At 36.7% G+C, this 22,197-nt stretch overlaps 1 protein-coding gene across 2 annotated transcripts in view; it reads left to right on the top strand.

Moving 5' to 3' along the window:
* The window catches only part of deptor (DEP domain containing MTOR-interacting protein), a 40,214-nt gene that overhangs the window by 2,060 nt on the left and 15,957 nt on the right, over nt 1–22,197 (top strand). For both annotated transcript variants that reach the window (XM_077209603.1, XM_077209598.1), the window contains 5 exons: nt 3,537–3,715; nt 5,284–5,407; nt 11,761–11,939; nt 17,204–17,386; nt 19,942–20,079. In XM_077209603.1, coding sequence (XP_077065718.1) covers nt 3,537–3,715; nt 5,284–5,407; nt 11,761–11,939; nt 17,204–17,386; nt 19,942–20,079 — 803 coding nt within the window. The remainder of the gene's footprint in view (nt 1–3,536; nt 3,716–5,283; nt 5,408–11,760; nt 11,940–17,203; nt 17,387–19,941; nt 20,080–22,197) is intronic.

The following is a 22,197-nucleotide window of genomic DNA, read 5'->3' as shown; positions in this document are numbered from 1 at the left end:
GACTCCAATCTTTTAATTCAAAAACTATTCAGAGAGTGGAGTTTTCAAGCAGAAGTTGGTGTGTCCACCCTTTTATCACTGTATCTTGTAATTTGTTTGGGTTTGTCCATAAGGGAAAACCTGGGGCCGGTTTCACGGCTGAGACTAGTCTTACAACTTAGTCATCAACATTTTTTTCATTAAGATTGTTCATAACTGTTCCAAGTCAGACTCAGTTATATAAAAACGTAGATTGGTCTGATTTGTTACAAGAAAGTGACTCTGACTGCCCCTTGACAACGCTTTAGTTGGTCATACTAGTCATACTAGTACTCAAGACACAGTCTTAACATAAGGGATATGTTCACGCAACTGGCCCCTGATCTATCAGCTTGAGCTAGTTTTGTGATACACACATGAATGAAAATCTATTTGTTTGCTGTTGATCACAACCTTGCTGAGTTTTAGTACATTTCTTGTAATGTGACTGATTGGAGAACACAGCTATGTTTGACACCTGCTCTGTACGTAGTGAACTGTGACTGTGATAGTGAACGGTGTTTAGTCAATACATCTGATTAATGATTGCTGAATCACAGTACACCATATTTTTTTCAGTGGTACACTATCTAGCAACCGTATTCTTTACAAGCTCAGCTGTTTTATTAGGTTCTGTAAATGATGTCATATGCAACGTCCTGAATGTGGTTTCAGGTGCTTATAATAATAATGTTATTGGATCTCTAACAGACTCCCTGGAGTTAAAGACATCATTTGGTGGGCTAGAGAAAGATTTTATTTCCCAGTTGTGTGGGAATACCAGTACGACAGGACTGGTCCTGTTATTGTAGGTCACAGTGAACCAGTTTTATCTGCCGATTGCTGGTATCGCTTCCATTTTTCCATGTACAGCTGACTCAGGTTTTTATAATCAGTAATCAGGCAGTGACATCAGACCCACACCCCCTGTCCCAGCTCAGGTGTACCTGATATCAGGTTAGCTCTAGGTTTGCTGTTGGTAGTCAGTTTAGTCAAAGTTCTTCTAAGGCACGTCATTTCACTCGGCATCCATCTTTAAAGCGCCTATCAGGCAGTATGCAAGTACAGCTCCTATCTCTTTGAATGGGCAAACGTCAAATTCTCCAAAGCTGTTCTTCCGATTCAATTTTATATAATTGAAATCACTTTCTTAAATGTTGTTACTAAATGCTCAAATCATGAAAAAAAAAAGTAATTTCCATGCTGGACCATTGTGCATTTTCAGTCATAAGCGCGCATCTCAGTACACTGACTGTTCTGATTCACTTACTGCAGTGATGCAATGACTTTTATTTAGAAGGCGGGACTTATTCTGCCATATTACGCGTTGCACTTTCTCTCATTAATAGCAATAGACTTTATGTGCTAGAGAAACAAGCACGCAGCCATCTTTAGAATTTTGAACTTCCGTTTTTGCAGTAGCTCTGCATATTTCTATGGCATCGCTGTAATCGCTAAGTAATTCACTGGTGAAGTGAATTAACTTATTGTAGAGTTAATGAAAGTTATCATAAGCATTGTAACATTTTAAGCATAAATTTTAAAACGAACGTTGCATTCATAAATCCATAAGATCTTACCTTCATGTTGTGGATTTACAAACCGGAAGATCGAACACAACGAGCGCAGCGCTGAAAAGGGGCGGGGCTACATAAGGACTTTGCATACCTAAAGTCTTTGGTTTAGTCCAGTTAACGGACAGGTTTTAAATAAACAGCAAGGGGTTCCAGAAATATGGAAGTGCCTCCTCAACAATATTGACAGACAATATTATAGTGTTGTTGTTTTTTTTTAAATAAAACAAGGAATATAATAAAAAATACTAGATAAAATGGGGGCTCAAGCCATTTCTTGTAGAGTAACATTGTCCAACAGTGGATAAAGTTTCTCACTCTCACACATCAATACAGGATTATTATTACAGTTTTTTTCATTTACTTTTTCATCTTTTGCTTTAGTTTAGTGGAGTTTTCAAGTTTCTATCGATTGTACTTTTAAAGTCTTTTTTTATTTTAGTATTTTAGGGCTCCCAAATAATAATTTAATTTCATTTAAAATATATTTAATTCTATCATTTAAAGATGTTTAACAGCTTTAAATTTCTCAGCATAATCTAGTGTGACTACTATCTAGTGGTATTTTCATATTTAATGCAGATTGGATGTAAGAATCTCAAGTTTTATATTACATCACGTGTCAAAAACTAAAAATAATTTGTAAGCACTTTTTATTTATTTTAGTTAGCATTGGAGTAAATTATTTTTGTTTAGATTCCATTTTTTTCCAAGTCATGGTAGTCTTAGTCTTAGTTCAGTTTTAGTTTTAGTTTCATTAATGAAAGCAGTATCACTGCATCCAAAAATATGGATGCGTAACATGAAATGATCTATAACTGATCATTAATTTGGACTATTAGTTGATTAGTCTTATATGACTGCAAACCATATAAACATTAATTTGCCTAATTTTAGTCGCCAACCACTTGCCATTAGAAATCACTAGTCGTATCTGACATTTCACTCTGGCCATTATGGTAATGTTCTATCACGTGTCTCAAATTGCTCTGTTGTTCGTGTCAGAAAGTGCCAAAGTGCACTTTAATAGTATGACCTACTGGCTGCACACTGCTGTGGTCATGTGAGTCTTTGTTACAGGGTGTTCAGTTACTTGTCAACCCCATGCCGTTGTGTCAACTGCTGTATGTCTGCTTGTTGCTGATAATATAATTCAGAATATGTAGCTATCAGTGTTAGAATAAGATATGATGGAAACTTCTACTGGCACTTATGGAGTTCATAACCTACTGTAACTTTACTGTAGTTTTTTTCTTTTGGTTGTAAACAAGCTAAAAATGTGTGTTCCAGCACCTCTTAAAAAGATAGTTCACCCACAAATTAAAATTCTGTTGTTATTTACAGACTTTCATGTTACAACTGTTGTTGTCCATGCAATGAAAGTTAACAACATTTTGGACCCCATTGACTTTCATTGTATTGACAATTTCTTTTTTTCCATGTATGCCCAGATGTCATAAATTCTGTAATCTAACACAGAGGATTAAGTGAAAGGTGCAATAAAGCTATAAAGCAATAATGACTAATGACTATAATAATGATTACAATTTAGTCATGATAATAACTGTTAAAGACACCAAAAGCCACATGTGTGCACTTGAATTTCGATGAAACTCTCATAGGTTAGTCTAATTACATTACACATTTGAGTTTAGGTGAATTGGATTATAAACCTCAATGTTATAATTATCTCATTCTATGTCAACCATCTGTTCTATAAAACTTTTGTACTTTTAAAGACAAATCAGGAAGTTATTTTAGGTTGAATCTTCATGAATTGACCCAGGAAAGATATAGCTGTGTAAATGTAGGTATGGAGGTCATTTTTTAAAAAGTGTGTCATGATGTTACAGGTTTTTGTGTTGCAGGTTATTTAATGCTGGTTGTTGAATGGAGAATTCACACCGAGATGACTCTTGGTCTGATTTATTCCTTGTTTTCCAGGCTGCGACTCCATGAGAGTAAGGTGATTAAGGACAGAAGGCATCATCTCCGCACCTATCCCAACTGCTTTGTAGCTAAGGAGATTCTTGATTGGCTAATTGAGCACAAAGAAGCCTCTGACAGAGATACTGCCATCACGATCATGCAGAAGCTTTTTGACCAGAGCATCATTCACCATGGTGGGTTTGTCCAACACAGACTTGAATTCCTATATTTGTATTCTACAATATTAACAGTAATGTTTACCCAAAATGTAACATTCTGTCATTAATTACTAGGGCTGGGGTGCGATTAGATACAATGTTTTTTTCTCGTGTCCACTAGTACGAGATATGACGCCACATAATACTCACCGATACAACACATATCGCCCTCTCAGGGCTCAACACTAAGGATTTTTTCGACCAGGCCAGTGGTTCAAATTTGACTTGCCCTGCCAAAACTTTTTACTAGCCCCACCACAAAAAAGTAATAAATAAATAAACAAAATGAAATAAAACTTTTGTCTTACGTTGCTTTTGACCCATAACCTTATTAAATATGGTTGTGACACCAAAAATGACTAGCCTAACTCACATAAATTTCAAATATTGTTAAAGACAAGTAAACTGTCAGTAGTAAAATAAGAACAAATAATCAAATTACGAGCAATAGTAAAAACTCAATAGAACAAACATATACGTAAAATAACAACAGGTTTGTTTTTCAGGTAAGTCTAACAGTAATTTACAGGTAGAGAACATTAATACACAAAACTTCTCACACTATTGAATTGAGTTCTCCTTCGCGCCTTATTGCGCTTGGATATTTAAATTAGCAAGGCTTAAAAACACATGCAAGTGATAAACTTTCGGGATTTTCTCGATCGGGAAAGTTGCATCAACTGTCCTGAGCCTCGTTTCATCTGGAAGTCCAAGCTGTGACAAGCTGTGCCCTCTGCTGAAATAAAAGAGTTACCTTTCCTCTGCTTATAACCAAGGACTAAATAAAGCAATTTAAAAATGAATTCATTTTTATTCAAAAAAAAAAAAAAAAAAATTGCGATAGTTTGTTGAATCTATTTTTTTCCTCCAGCCCTATTAATTACTCATGTTGTTCCAAACCTGTGTGAAGATTATCCTGGCTAATGTTATAATGAAAGTAAATGGGGACTGGGGCCATCAAAAAAAAAAGCTTTATAAAAGTATCATTAAAATGGTCCATAAGAATTGTGCACTAAACTATAAGTGATCTGAAGCCATTTCTTGACATCAAATGCTGTCAATGCACCCTTTTTTATTCTTTTGACTTGTGCAGTACATTTTGTAAGGTCGATGAAAAACAGCTTAAATTTCAGTCATTATGACAGAAGCCAAATGGAACACTTTTTTTATACTTTAAGGGGGATTATTTTTGTCATTTTGGAGCTTGACAGGCCCAGTCCCCAAACACTTTGATTATATGGAAAAGAGCGGCCAAGATGTTCTTTAGAACGTGACCTTTTTTTCATGGAAGAAAAAAAGTCATACAGGTTTGGAACAACATGAGATTGAGTAAATGATGACAGAATTGATCCCTTCAATATTTTATGTGCAAAAGTACAACAAAACATGATCTTAACTTACACTGTCAAGTTACACTGTCAAGGAAACCAAATTGATCTTTAGACCATGACTTGTGCTTGTAGCAGTGTCTTTGTTAATTTGTTAACTTTTTTAGCTGCACTTTACTTACAACAAACCTGTTTTGAATTTGTTTGTCTTCACAGTTTGTGATGAACACAAGGAGTTCAAAGATATGAAGCTGTTCTACCGTTTCAGGAAGGATGACGGAACCTTTCCACTCGACAGTCAAGCCAAAGTTTTTATGAGAGGTCAACGGATATATGAGAAGTGAGCGCTTTTATACACCATTACAACTCTGATAGGTTATTGAACAATTAATAGTTTACTATTAGTTTTGATACCCACTTGTTAAACATTGACTACGTTTACATGCAGCCAATATTCGGGTTATGGTCGGGTTAAGGTCACTATTCAGGTTTCTGAAACATTAGGAATAACCCGTTTACATGCGTGAGCAGAGAGAGTTACTCCTGTATTCATGGAATTGCAATATCCCGATGTAAATGCCGACGCACGGTTAGCGCCTGGACGTACGGACAACCTTAAGACGCAATATGCGTCATTTCCGATTCTTCTTCCTGTATCCAAAGAAAACAACAACAGCAGCAGCACGCGGATAATGAATAGTTCGGGGCAGATAGCGATCGCCTTTGTTTGCGCTTTGGTGCTGGTACTGACCACCTCCAAAAGTATGCTGTGCTGCGTCTCGCCATGTTTACTTCCCGTATACTTCACGCGGGTTTTTATATGCGTCGAGAAGTTCCTCTACTCAAAAGACCAAGATTCCTTGCGAATAGAACATGCGCAGAAGCCAAATCATTATGGGGATATGCCGATACGCGTTTACATGACCAAAAATTCGGGTTAGAAAAGGGGTACCCCAGGTATCATTCCCGGTTTTTAAAATCCTGGATATGAGTATATTTGGGTTTTTGCCGGTGTTTACATGGCTGTGCATGACCGGGTTATTGCTAATATCCTGGTTTTGAGCGGGTTATTGACTGCATGTAAACGTAGTCATTGACATTATCATGTTTTTCCTCTTCTTCTAATCCATTACTGAGGTCCAAGCAAGGTAGTTTCTTCTCTACTGAGTTGTACCACTAAAACAGGATGTGAAAGTGTTGTTTTTCATGTGTGACACAAGTCTGTACATATTGATTTTGTACATATGGGGCCTGTCCGGTAAATCAACAGTGTCCATAGTAACACAGATTTCAAGCTGATTGAGCATGCTGTGCTCCAGCCGGATACGTTTAGAAGTACCTGCTCTTCTGCAAGTTGTTGCTTTTTAATGTAGCTCAGAACAAAACCACTCTATCTTTAAATAATCATTTAAATTATTAGTTTTATTCTTGCCCCGAACTTCAATGTTCATGTCTTTAATATTTAAAAAAACAAAAACATTTTTATAATTCTAGGCATGTTGTGTATGTTATGCACTATTGTGCACGACTCAACAATTAAACAGTTACATCTTTTTAGTATAATAATTTCGAAAGTAGCATTTGACACGCTGTAGGATAAATAAGTAATGTAGTATTTCTGTAATTAATAAGCAATTTAGTAATTAGTAACATATTTAAAGTGCCTCTATTATGCTAAGTTTCCTATTTTTGTTTTAGAGGTCTCCTACAATAGGTTTACATGCATTTAAATGCAAGGTCAAAAGACGCTTTACTTTTCTCATAATTAACATTCACTGCAAAAATCTGCACCGGATCTTCCTCAGCACTTGTATACACAGTGATAAAAGCAGGAACAATGACATCGATTTTATGGTATCAATTCGAGCCATAAATTGACCATGATTGGATTGTGAAATGATACCTAGATTTTTTAAATTGAAACAAATATCATAACTTTTTTATTAGTATTTAACCCTAACCTTTGCCCTGTAAAATAACTCCTGTTCAAGCTCTATTGAAGGTAGCATTTAGTGCAATATTATCTGTAAAATGTTCGAAGCAAAGTAAATCTGAGCAAAAAATGGTTAACCCATCTTGCAATAGCAGCTTGTGTTTGCTCTGTGATCATGACCTGGATGAGTTCGATGTAGCAGCGTGCTGAGCTGCATCGTATAAGTTTCTCTGCGGGCCGCCCTGCTCTTGCATAACAGGAAGACGAAGTCCAGTGGGAGACATCTGTCACACAAACCATCAGTGTGCTTTTATGTAATCACCATGGACACATTTGAGCTTGTGGTCAGTATTTGCAGACTTTGCTATTAGGGAAGCTTGTTTGGTTTGCTTCCCATTATCCCTGAAGAGATCAGTCTGCTGATGGAGCATATAAATAAAATGTTTTTGAGAGTAAATGGTACTCTCTGTGACTAGGTTCAAGAACTACATAAGAAAATGGCCAGGAATGTTTTGTGATCTGTCTCTAAGCAACCGTGATTAGCCTTTGTCAACGACCTTGGTATTTGTTATGCCTTCCTGGTGTTGTGGAGATTTTGGAAAGGCTTGTTTGCCAGTGTTCTCAGTATTTACTGTGGGCTTGGGTTAGTAAAACCAAATGTAAAAAGAGGAGTATGGCCCCTTAAATAGCTTGAAGAACTTCCTGCTTTAGTGTTTGTCCGATTGTTCCCTTTTCCCTAATGGAGGTCTTTGAGATGTTGAAAACATCTATTAGCATCTGGTTCCCTTTACTCACAGACATCCAAAATGCATGCAGAAGCGAACAAACAATGAATAATGTGTGTATTTACTGTTTTTTTCTTGTTTAGGATTAATAATTCTCAAAGGAACTACTGAAAATTAGATCCAGTGTTACAATATAAGGATTTTTTCCACTTTCACTTCCCCTGGTAATAATTTAAATGGCCCTTCCCCCCAATGTACATGTTGTCGTTTAGAAACTTACTTTGATTAAAAAAAATAACAATAATAAAAAATAATATATATATATATATATATATATATATATATATATATATATATGTGTGTAGCCTATATTTTTTCCCAGCTGAATATAATATATAATAAATAAATATTGTAATACATTAACATTAGTGTCACATGATCCATCAAAAATTATTCTAATATCAAATATCCTGGATTTATATTTTTGTAATAATACATTATTTCTAGATTCTTTGACTAAAGGGATAGTTCACCCAAAAATGAAAAATTCTGCCATTAATTACTCCCCTCATGTCGTTCCAAACCCGTAAGACTTCAGTTCATCTTCGGAACACAAATGAAGATCACTTGATGAAATCTGAGAGATTTCTGTCCTTTCATTGACAATCTACTCAACTACAACTTTTAAGCCCCAGAAAGGTAGTAAACACATACTTCATGTGACTCCATTATTTTAACCTCAATTTTATAAAGCGACGCGAGTGCTTTGTTTGAGCAAAAAACATAATTTACCACTTTATTTACAAAATATGAATCTCAAACGCATGTTCACGAGAGCACCACGACACAAGCATGTTGTGTTGACGCGAGAGCAGGCATTTGTTGCGTGAACAACGAGATTAAAGGTATTGTAGGTAGAAATCCCCAAAAATACTTTTTTCCAATTTTTTTCAAACTGTCTTTATATATCAATGCATAATTAAAATGTAAGTACTCTGGAAAATAAATTATAAAAATCGAGTGTCTGTAGTTCTCTCAGGACTGTAATAAACACAGCTCATTATTCCATTCGGGACGAAAGAAATGATTGGCTGGGGCGACTGTCACTCTCCCTCGCTACCATGGATACCACCTCTGCTGATACAGGAGGAGCCCAAATGCGCGCACCCGTTTGAAAAGGAACGGAAGCTAGTAATAACAAACAATTATGGCAGAGAAAGAACAGTCACAATTCTCAGTAACGTTACCTGCATATAGAGGCAGCGAAGTCAAACGATTTAAAAAAAGGAAGACAGTATTTGAAAAGGCTATGAACAAAAAGTCTTTGGATAAATAAAGAAATCATAAGAGAGTCGGCGTGGCTTTCCAGCGTCGGCTACTACTGAGTGATCTCAAGGGGCTGAAAAGTGACTCCATGATGGCTTTATTTCTGCTGGACAGGTAATCTTGCTGTTTTCATTTTGATGGCATTTATTTTTTCATGAAGCATGTATCACTAGCACACCTAACTACCTAATATTAGCTACCTAACGTTACGTAGCATAACTAACGGTACTGGCTTAGCTATGACAGTGTAACTTTGGTGTCGACTAGTATAACGTTACTGTTAGTGAGCCAGGGTTGAGGAACTTGAGACGATAAATAAGCAATAGGCCTATCTGCAGTCGAAAGCTGTTTTATTTAATTTCGCCGAATCTAACTTTAGGTTAAAAAGTTTAGGGGATCTATTTTTATACCTAGCTTTACCCTCTGCCTAAACTGTGTTCCTATTTTCACCGTGAACTCTACCTACTCCGTTTTTTCACGTTTGGTTTGTTGTTATATGCTCTACATATGTTTACATATGTCTTTATGTTGTATCTGTATGTGCTATACAATATATGTTGTGTGTGTGTGTGTTATATTATCTTATTGGGTCTGCAATGCAGTTGTGAGAAGGTGTTTGAGTGTATGTAATTCAGTTTATCTGTAAACAATCTTATGTTATGAATCTTACAAATTCACCTTCATCACAGTGTAACTGATAGTAACGGCAAACGTGTATCAATGAAGCTATTTATAGCTTTGCCTTATATTGAGTTTGATTCCGTTACGAGCTAGTAAAATATTTTAAACTTTACAAGTATCGTTATGCGAGCTGGATAGTGAGTACTAACAGCCATGTTAATTGTTTATATTCATACTGATAAAGTTAGTTATTTTATTACTTGTGATTCTGACATGATGTCACTACATCTGGTAAAGCTGGTAAACACGTCCGACTCTTCCAGCTGAGCGAATGGCCGGGATCGCGCGTTCATTTGTTTTGGGGGCGTGGCTTTGGAAGGAGCCGAGTAGGGAGGGAGTGGGAGTTAATGGAATAATGAGCTGTGTTTATTGTAGTCCTAAGAGGACTACAGACACTCGATTTTTATAATTTCTTTTCCAGAGTACTTACATTTTAATTATGCATTGATATATAAAGACAGTTTAAACAAATTTTGACAAAAAGTATTTTTGTGGATTTCTACCTACAATACCTTTAATAGAGAAACAGAGATTAATATTTTGTAAATAAAGTGGTAAATTATGTTTTTTGCGCAAACAAAGCACTCGCGTTGTTTTATAAAACTGAGGTTAAACCACTGGATTCGCATGGATTACTTTTTTGCGTAGTTGAGTAGACTGTCAATGGAGGGACAGAAAGCTCTCAGATTTCATCAAAAAGATCTTCATTTGTGTTCCGAAGATGAACGAACGTCTTACAGGTTTGAAATGACATGAAGGTGAGTAAATTATGACAAAATTAACCCTTTAATAGAAAGTTTAAAAAAAGGTATTTATTTGAAATAGAAATATTTCAAACTGTGTTTTTGTTTGAAATATTTCTATTTCAAATAACAACCTTTTTTTAAACTTTCTATTAAAGGGTTAATTTTGTCATAATTTACACTTTCGATCAATTTAATGCATTCCTGCTGAATAAAAATAATAATTTTTTTTATTTAAAAAAAGTATTAAAGTGTAAAACAGAATTTGCAAAACAACAGTTCAAACATTGTCTTGCCTAATGGGGCAAATGTCAGTTCCATCAGCTGGTCCAGAACTCTCTCACACTGGGACCGGACCATCAGGCCACCCTTATTGTTGAGATCTGACATTGTTTCTCATGACTTGAGCACTGCAACACTAAGCAATATTTAGACAAAGAAACATAACATCTCTGTCACAAACATATCATGCACCGAGATCTGTGGTTTTAATGTAAGCAGAGCATTCAGGATATGGTTAAAAGTGTGACCTGCTAACAAAATAGCTAGACATTGAAGAATGATGATTAAAAAACGGGCTCAAAGCTAGGTCAATGCCACATATACTTTCTTGCAAAAGTCAGTCATTAATATATGGTTGCTCAACTGCAAGTGGTTTGAAATCAATGTTTGCCTTGAAAGGTACAAGAATAGACTCAGTATGTACATGGCAAACATCTACTACGCAGGCTCACATTGCTGGCACTGCATGTTGACTGATAGTGAGTAATTTGTGCCCTTGTTTGGCACATGTGGATGTTTGCTCAAACTGTTTCAGCTGCATAATACTCTTTTTCCTGACGATTTTGACCCGAATGGCCTGCATTTGTAATATCTACTGTGCGTATGCTTCCATCATAAATGATCAGTTTTCAAATGGTCCTGTCAAATGGCTTTTTCTTCAGTTGTTTCTTAGAAACTCACATTTTCTGTGAAGACTTGTATCTCTCAAGGCAATCTTTAGTTGTGTGCTGACAACATCGAGTCTTTGTGGCAAACATGAAAGTGTTTGATTTTGACCCGTCAGGACCTGCCTTCAAATGGCAGAGAATGTTGCATTTCTTGAAAGTTTTGCTGCTTTTCTTTTGTTGACATACATATTTAGCAACACTGCTGAATTTTGACCTTGATCTGATGAAAATTCGTTTCTCAAACCAGGCTGTTTTGAGGTGAATGATCTCATAATTATATTCACAATGAGTTTGATATTTTGACATGCTAATAAGTACACCGTCTCGCTACACAGGTTGATGAACACTGAAAACAACCTGCTGGAAACGCGTGAAGAGGAGGGTGTGACGTATGAGCGGACACTGGTGGCCTCAGAGTTCATAGACTGGCTCCTGCAGGAAGGTGAAATGCCCACCAGGGAGGAAGCCGAGCGGTTGGGACGCAGACTGCTGGAGCATGGCATCATACAGCATGGTGAGCACATGGATTAAATATCTATGTAAAATATAGTCCTGCAGCATACACCTTAAAGCTGCGTTCACACAACCAGTGACTTTGTCGCCAGTGGCTGGCGGTGAGGTCGCTAGTGGGTGTCCCCCCACTTCTGGTTGTCTAGAAACATTTGTGAATGACATTCACTGATGTTGCTCAATGTAATAATAGGTCAATAAGACTTGATCTATTTATGTTAAGGTTCAGTTATTTTTCAAAATAATGATTAAGATACACTCACTTTTGTTCAATGTGTAATTGTTTACTATGTTATGACTTTTTATTTGATGGATAAACTAAATTACATTTTTGTGTTACATTTACATGTAAACTTTTCTTGTAATGGTATGAAAGTTTGAAGGACTAAAATACACTTATTCAAACTCTCATTTAGTCATCATGGACCTACTAGATCGGCATTGTTCTGACATAGGGAACAACAAGACAAAATACATTGAATAAATACAAATTTAGGTTGATGGTTTGCTGCAAGAACTTAATAGTACACATTTATCTGACAATTGTTTTGTTGAAATGCATTTTCATGGTTCACTTTAGAACATATATCTCTAAGTAACTCCTAGAGCTTCAGGAATTCGCTAATCATACAACGCATTGTGCTTTAAAATATACATGCATTCAAGTTATGCAAGCTATTAAATAATACAAGGGGGCTTGTTGAGTCATGACTTGACAGGAGGAAAGCCTTTGATGGTCAGCAACAGATGGGCATACCTTTGACCAGGCACAGGCAAACACAGTGACACTCTAGAACTCCTCTACACAAAAGGATTCACATGCATAATACACAGCTGTATACACACACCCAATACAAACCTGCATTCACACACATGGCAACTCCTATAGAATGGAGCTATACCCTATAATTCAGTCACACACACCAAAAGTCACATGCACGGCAGCACAACGAGTGCCCTGTTGAGTCTGATACAGTGTCTTTGTTTGACAGCACCTTTCCTGTCTGATTTCTGCTGACTTTGAATAAAAATGTGAATGACCTTAAAGGATTAGTTCACTTTCAAATGAAAATTAGCCCTTCATTTACTCACCCTCAAGCCATCCTAGGTGTATATGGTTTTCTTCTTACAAACAGATACAATCGGAGTTATATTAAAAAATATCCTGGCTATTCCAAGTTTTATAATGGCAGTGGATTGCAACCAACAGATTGAAGCTCAAAAACGTGCATCCATCCATCCTAAACAAACTTCCCACGGCTCTGGGGGTTTAATAAAGGCCTTCCGAAGCAAAACGATGAGTTCGTGTAAAAAAAAGCTTCTGGCCAAACGAACATAAGGGTTCCACTTAAGTGTAAAGAGCAACTTATGCGAGTTACGCACTACGCACTACGTGACGCATTACGCTACGTCTGATGTCATGAGTTGCGTAAGTTGCGAATTAGGGGCAAGTAGACTGCGTATGTTCGTTTGGCCGGAAGCTAGAATTTTCTTTGTAATGTGTTAAATATGAATATTTTTCTTACACAAACTCATGCTTTGCTTCAGAAGGCCTTTATTAACCCCCCGGAGCCGTGTGAAGTTCCTTTATGATGGATGGAAGCATGTTTTTGAGCTTCAATCTGTTGGTTGCCATCCACTGCCATTATAAAACTTGGAAGAACCAGGATATTTTTTAATATAACTCTGATTATATTCGTCTGAAAGAAGAAAGTCATATACACCTAGGTTGGCTTGAGGGTGAGTAAATCAAGGGCTAATTTTTATTTTAAAGTGAACTAATACTTTAAATTACGGAGAACTTTTCCACACAATTAAGTTAAGCCTTTTGGGATGTGTTCTAGTCTTGCACTTAAATATCTGAATCAGTGTGTCTATATTATGTTAATATGCATAGAGATATTACATAAAGCAAAACCCACATAACTGAACAAAGGTTTGTGCCCTGACTTGAATTTAGCTGACACATTTGGATACAGTAAACACAGCAGCGCACATAAGCAGATCATAACAGGGCATCTCAGGAAAATCTGCTGTTTTAAACAAACAGATCAGTGGAAAAAAACTAGAGATGAATTCATCTCATTTTGCCCATGGCTGTAGGGCAAAGGATAGGGTGAAGATGAAAGGGGGGGGGGGTTTCAACAGCGAGGCCCCCTGAAATTGCGGAACTGCCTGAAATTGCAGCACTGCACTGTGTCGAGAAGTGTGTGTAAATCTGTTGTCACTGTATCACGCCAAGCCAAAGTTGCACTGCACAGTTGTACGATAAATAAGCATAAAAAAGGACGATCATGCTGGACACACCAGCATATGAACTCATTCCCCTCATCAGGGTGGAGACGGCAGTGTTCTCCAGAACCAGAAAGCACGTTCTCTGCTTTTCCTGCTTTGCTTGTGGGTTGAATGTGACTGAATGTGCACGACAGTTGGCTCAGTGTGTGGGACTTTTGTTCAGGAAGCCTAAAAGAAACAGTGAGCGGAGAGTTTATTTCAGAGAGCTGATTGTGACACCCCCCCTCCCCCAGTCCGATTTTATTGCAGAGTTATGAGTGTAATTAATGTTTTTACACATTTCATCAGTGTTGTTACAGTTCATGTTCACTATATTTGCCTCTATAATTGTGGTGTCTTAATTTACATCTCTACTCACTACATTGAAACGGTTTCATTTACACTTGCCTACACAAATGTGTCTCTGCAAAACAAATATAAATCCAATCTTCAATTCCCGTGCTATGTTCAAATTCAATGGAATTCACGTAATCGAAAGCGACAGATCTGAGCTGTTTTATTTATCATCAGCTTATTTCACGATCAAATACTGCATAAAACTGCATCAGCACTGGTAACACAATACTTTTAATGAAGATTGAGTGTACACCTTTGTTATCTTTGTTTTCCAAAATATCTGCTTTGGTTTCTATGGCAATGACATTGTGTTTATAGCTCTACGAAGGGGTTGCCGAGTATATTACAGCTACAATATTGCAATGTGTAGCTGCGGCACTGGACTACTACACCTAATGAAGCAGTGGCAGAAATGTAGGAGGTTGGCATGTGTGGCTTTATTCCATGCTGTTGTGTAAAATTCTCAAAATTGAAAAAGGACCAGGCCGACTAGCGGTGACTGGAGGACTCGTGTGGTATCACCTCATCACTGGACCATGAAGATCACACATTGACAACAACACAACACAACCTTGTTCCTGCAGCGACGTCTGACATTAATACATGTTTGATGTGGCGTGAGAAAGTGAAAAGCTACACAATATCTGATCGAAGCGGAAACTGCGTTTGAAACTGCAGTAAAATTTAATGCGTTTGAAACTGAGGTGAAATTTTAATAGGATTTCAAATCACATAAATGTACTTAGAAACTTATTTTTTTTCCACACATGCTAAATTTGATTGGAAGCCAATCGTATATGCAAAAAAAAATAAAAAATCAGAAATCAGATTTGGACTGACAGTCTGAACATGGCTTAAAATACCTCTTTGGCATATATTTAAATTAGACATCAGATTTAATCTTGGTTAACAGGATGGGACTACAATTATTATATCAAAAAAGTGTATTCTGCAAAAACACCCCCATCTTTTTGCCTATAAACATTTTTTTTTTAATGAAACACTACATTTGGAGCATTCAATGTACATTTAAAAAAACAAAACCCAATCTTGCTTTGAGATATGAGAGCCCTTTATGGATTATAAGATACTCTTTGAACTTTCATATAATAATACACTTTATCTCTCTTTACCCATAGACTGGATGCCACTCTGACCATGTACAGATATTTCTGTCACGACAACTCTCAGTGTTTGGCATGGTAATGGATATGGCAATGTTGATATGTTTGGCCTTTGCGGAATAGATCTGCTACGCTGCTGCTGGTGTTGGTCATTGCTGCTGCTGCAGTTATTGATGCTGCTGCTGCTGTTGGTTATTGCTGTTGCTGCAGAGCAAGTACAGGAATTACTATTACCAAAACATATGCTGCTGTGAGCAAGCAAGACATGTTTTATAACGTACATGAATTACTCGTAGCAGATCTATACAGGTGGAGCTGGGGAAGGTGGAGGGTTTCTAAAAGTGCACTGCAACTGCTACAGCAAATGCTGACCAAGTATTTAAAGGATGAGCGGCAAGCTCATTGGCTCCTCGCTTACATTTTTCTATTCTTTAAGATGATATACCACTGCTTGTTTCCTCACAAAATTCAAAATAAATAATTTAAAAAAGAATAAAGGCGACTTTATACGTCTGTCACGTGTTCCCTTCTTGTCTAAATGGGTGTTTCTTGGCCAGAATAAGCAACAAAATGGACCAGACTGTTTGTGCAAATGCAAAAGACTTGTTCTGCAAGACTAACCGTGCAGTGATAGTCCGACAATGAGCGAGTGTTTAGCTCAGCTCTCTCCCACACACATCTGCATTCCTCTGCACCACACACCATATGCATCCACCATGCTTCACTCTCCATAACATATATGTTTTCTTTTTCTTGTTTCAAAGGTTTCCAGTTTTTAAGAAAGACTATTTTATTTTATGTGTTGACAGCAAAGGAAATGTGCACACAGAGTGAGCTCATTATTTGTTGAGGTGGAAGGAGGAATGTCATATTGAACTTCTCCTGCCGCATGTTTTTGAAATATTGCTGAAACTAAAGTAACGGTCCTGTGATTAGAGACATGGCAGAATAATAACACAGTAGAGCACTGAACATGGTATTAAAAAGGGAAAGTTAATGCTGTTATGTAAAACTAAATACTGTTTTTGAAACATGATGACTCATGGGATATTATGCAAGAAGGGAGTTCAGGATTGATCTGTGACTCCTCCATAGGATTATGGGATGAGATTTTAAGATGGCATGTGCTCCTCTTACACAAACACACTCACTCACATTCTAGACTCGGTTAAACTGGTTCTCCTGCTTCTAGCAAACGAAAAAATAAGAACTCTTAAGAAGGGACTGCAGCTTTTCCTGCTGTTTTGCCAACCTCTGCTCTGCCCCCTTCTCTTGGTAAAATAAATAAAAATGAAATGAATAAATAAAACATGAATATTATTTTACATTTAATAAATGAATAAAACAAAAGCCTTGAAGGAACAATCCAAAATAAGGATTTTGGGTTGAGTTTTGTATTTTCTGTCTTTCACTTCTAGGTTTTAGACCATTGTGGCTTAAGGGTTCATGACTTTAATTCCAATAACTGACATATGACCTTCTTTCTCTATTCGTTTCTCTTTCTTTCCCCCAGTTTCTAACAAGCACCACTTTGTGGATGGCGGACTGCTTTACCAATTCAGAATGAATTTCCGGCGGCGACGGCGATTGATGGAGCTTTTGAACGAGCGTTGTCACAGCATACCGGAGAACCAGGACAGCCCTTTCTGTCTGCGCAAACAGGGCTCTGAGGGGGGAAACACCAGCTTCCTTTCAGGTTAGTCCATGATCATAAAGGAAATCCACAGAATGCATGCACACCGGTGTTCATTACACCCTGTAGTTTATTATATTGATTTTTAGGTTTAGTGGACACAACTGTGATCATTTGCAGTGACGCATAGATAATGAACTTTTGGATGTGCTCTCATGCAATTTAATTTGCTGTTGCAGTGCATAATAAAGTTAGGACAATCAAAATCAATTTCAATGTTGTAGTAAGGAAGTTGCTGAAATGACTAACTCGTGTTTTGAAAGAGTGAAACATCTGGAAAACATTGCTTTTAATTTGAAGTGTCAAATTTGCGTACAAACATCTAATCACCAAAAAAGTGATCTAATCACTAAAAAATTATTTTTTTATTTTTATAATATTCAATATATAATACATTTTTAATAATCAGATTTTTTACATGATATGCAAGTCAAATAAACAAGCAAATAAATTTCAACGAATTGCATATATCAGTATTGGCTGACAAAGACCCCTGAATAAAGAGAATTCATTGACATTGCATTACTGTGACAGGTGAGTATAGAATTAAATAGACATTACATCCACAGTCCACAGCAGTCCATTTTGATTGACAGTTTGATGTTTAGAGGTTCTCACATTCTCTCAGTGCAGAATTTGTTATGTACGCTACTAGAGCTCTCAGGGGGAAGTTCACATAGTTTGTGTACTGAAAGTAATGAATGTTCAAATAGTGGAGGTTGTAGTTTCTAATCTGCACAGATGTTTCCAGACCTCTATGGGAGAGTTAGTCAGCTGAATCTGTCATATCATGGTTTGTTGTTGCTGTGATGAGTATGTGAAAGGTGAACATGTCAAACAAGCACAACATGCCCCTTTTGCCTGCTTTTAATCTGTTGGTCTAGTTATACTCCATTTGAGTTATTTTGTATTAGTCATTATTATTATAAATTTAACCTCAGTTTTTTTAAAACTACTTCTGTTCTCTTGATGCTTGCTTAGTTTAACTTTTAATTCATGATCTAGTGTTTCGGCACACGGTTATACTACTAGCTAAAGCTGCAATTTAGCATTTATCACATTGAATAATGTATTACAGTAAATGTAAACTTGTTTCAGATCAAGTGTTTTTCAGTATTTGTCTGTAGATTCAGTATCACGCCGTCATGAGTCAGTAAAGTAAATGAGCTCAGGTTCTCTTGGGACTGGTTCCTCTTTTCAGATCTGAATAAAATATGAACTGTGGAGTGTGTATGTTGACTTAACAAGTGCATGGATTTAAATGTTTTGACTTTGAATCAGGTAGATTAGTAGATAGTACTACACAACACTGGGTTGCACATTATTTACAGTAAGTGCACTTTCAAGTGCAGTAGTGTAAGGTAACCACAGGGGTTAATTTTAGGGGTAGGTTTAGGGTAAGTATCTAGTTATTACATGGTATGTTCATACAAAACAGGACTGTAAAATAAAGTGCTACCCAACACTGTTTTCTGTACTTATTGCATATTTGAATTACTGTATAGCCCTTATGTAGCCTCGCCCCTTTTCAGCGCTGCAGTCGTTGTCTTTTGTCTTCCCGTCTGTATTTCCACAGCGATCTTACGTATTTATGAATGAACGGTTACTGACATTTGTTAAGACATCTGCTTTAAACATTACAATCCTCATGATAACTTTCGTTAACTTTACAATAAGTAAATCCACTTCACCAGTTAATTAGACCTCGACAGCGATGCCATAGAAAAATACAGAGCTACCGCAAAAACGGAAGTTCAAAGACAATATTCTAAAGATGGCTGCGTGCTTGTTTTTCTGGCGCATAAGGTTTTTTTTTTGTTCTGTTGACAATATAATCAATTTCTCAGTGATATTACTCAAAAATGAAGGACTTGATCATTCTAAAAATAAAACAGGGTTAATTATTTTCTTATTTATTTTTATAAAAATAAAATCTAATAAATTAGTCAGTTTTTTTAATTTAAAAATAAATATCTTTTTATTTCATTGTTTAAAAATGCTTAAAAATGAAAATAAATTAAGCATAAATTAAATAAACATTATGAAATATGACTATTTAAAAAGTTATTTGTTTATATATCCTTTGAGACCCTTGTGAATATATTGATTTCTTTCATTTGGATTTCATTTTTAAGTGATAAATAATTTTTAATTTGGTAAATAATATTTATTTTTATAATAAAAAAGTTTTCTTTTAATGTTAGGGTTTGTGTTTGGCTGTAGCAATTATAATTAGCTTTATAAAAACTAGAAGTGTATGATATGTTCATTTAGCTTGCTAAAAAGTTGTATACGTGTTCATGATGTTGTTTACCATATGGTATATTTTCATCAAAAGGAGAACTCTTAACAGATCTGATGTTTCCCTCTGGACTGTTTTTTCAGTTTTTCAGTAAATGCAAAAAAATGATGTTTAGATACCATAAAGCTATTTAAATGGATGGATCATGGCAGAAGTGTTGCGTGTGTATTTTAACTGATTTCTATTCCCTATCTCACTTCCTCTTTTACAGTCTCTATCTAACCTACTTTGTCTCTCTCTATCTCCTTCCCCTCAGTCAGTCCCACTAAAGAGATAAAGGTTGTGTCAGCGGTACGGCGGAGCAGTATGAGCAGTAGTTGTGGCAGCAGTGGTTACTATAGCAGCAGCCCCACACTCAGCAGCAGCCCTCCTGTGCTCTGCAACCCCAAGTCTGGTAAGAAAACCCCCCTTCTGTGCCCAAACATCCAAAATACATAATTTCAACATAAAAAAATGACACACAGCATCTTTAAATAAGCAAATCGGGTCAATTTTGATTTCTTGTTGTCTTTGAGCTTCTTAACCTAGCGTTAACTAGCATTAGCTCTTGCAGTTATTTTACAACATCTCCCCCTGTTTGTATAATAACATGGCCTCACTTTAAAACTGCAGTCCGTAGTTTTCCACTTCGTCCTTGTTTTTGCATGGGCCCGGTTGCAGTCTCTTTTTTTCTGTAGCCACTCCAAAGTCTTTTGCATTTTACAACGGGTGAATCTCTAGTTGTCACTGCTGATTGTCGCTTGAATCTTTCTGGATCCGCCATCAAATTGATAAGTATAATTGTATCAAGTGCTGTGAGAAAAGGCTATAAATCTCCACCTCCAACATCCTCACACGCAATATAGCCTGCTAGCCGAGACACCTTTGTTATGTGTACAGATGTGACGTAATGACGCAAAGACATTTTCCGCGGAAATCCACCAGTACCACTGGAATTAAAAACATTATTACAAGCTTACCGTTTTGAATTGAGCTAAGGCAAGCAGATAGTTTTGAACACTGGCCGGTTTATGTACTTGCTCAAAAATCTATTTTGGATAATTTTTAACCCAAAAAACTTACGGACTGCAGCTTTAAAATGTTTTATAGCTCAGCTGTCTTTCAAATCGGCTTTGGGCGCGACTCTGGAAGACTTGGAGTTAAGCATTTCGTTGAGAAAAGAACAAAGAACGGCTCTGAAATCCATCGCTCGGACTACGTCACCTTCTTCGTTCCTCTGGTTGGTCGTAGCACTATCCTATTGCGTGCAGAGGGAATTTGAAAGACAACCGTTTATCCCGCCCCTCGGATTGAGCGCTGCCAATGGTGTGCTCCCAGACCCAACATTTTGATGTGGGTCTGGCTTGTCAGGCTAGTTAATCACCTCTCGTTTCCCCCTGTACACTGCATGACAAATGACAAACAAAAAAGCTGAAATTCGTCCTGATTCAAAAAAAAAGTTATGATATTATATATTCAAAGTTATGTTTGTGGTGTGTTTCTGTTCCTTTAACAGAACACAATGTGTGGAGAGTGTCGTATATCTGCATATACCTATATCTATGTTTCTTAAGAGAAGTCAGAAGTTTGTGTACTTTCAGGCCATAAAGCCACATCCGCCTGTTCTCCCTCTGTTCCGTTTGTCCGTTCTCCACTGTAATCCTAGCCTGGTAATACCAGACTCTGCTACTTCACTTTGCTTCGTACGCAGACTACAGGAGCGAAATGAAATTAGCGGAAGTAGGAAGTATGACGTAGTCAGGCTACTGTAATCCTGCTTGTTCACAGTAATTCTATGAGGCTTCGACCATGTAGTCCATTAACTTCTTCACCCTTCTAACAAGGATTCTCCTTGTTAACTTGTACTAGCAGAATGAGTTAACAAGATTATATTCAAAGGAATAGGTCACCCAGTTGTTTAATGGTTCAAATTGTTCCTTGGTAGTACAACTGTTGAAGCCCAAAGCATACTTTAGTTTTGACATGAACTTAGCATATGCGTACAGTGTTTTGTACAGTTGAATGTATAGCATTTCAAAAGAGCTTTTCACACTTTGCTTAACCCCTGTTTTTTAAACCCTGTTTTTAACCTTGTCTCAAAGGAATGCTTCACACTTGCACCGCTTTTCACCCAGGGTTATGAAACTAACCTGTCCTAACCAAATGCAACACGACACACAACAAAAGGCATCTTTTTTTCATGTTATTTCAGACTTTTTGTGCCAACCACAAAAATCTACAGGGTATTATATTTTAGAAACAGTTTCTTATTTATGCGACGTTGCGGTTGGAGCATCAGTATAAAAAGTATGACAATGATAATATACAGATGATGTACTGTTTTAATGTTAAAATAATTTATTGAGAGTTTGAATATCATTTTGCATAACCTTTATTGCCATACTGAAATCGAAAATGGATGATTCACCTCAAATTCACCTCAGAACTCAGTGTGAACAAACAAGTGTATTTTATGACAAAGGTTGTTACAGTCACCCAATATATATTTTTAATCATGTTAAAATTGTGTAAA

This window comes from Siphateles boraxobius, unplaced genomic scaffold, assembly GCF_051911475.1.
Source record: "Siphateles boraxobius isolate OS27281-9 unplaced genomic scaffold, OSU_SipBor_1 12, whole genome shotgun sequence".
NCBI lineage: Eukaryota > Metazoa > Chordata > Actinopteri > Cypriniformes > Leuciscidae > Siphateles > Siphateles boraxobius.
This window is presented reverse-complemented; position numbering and strand designations above follow the sequence as displayed.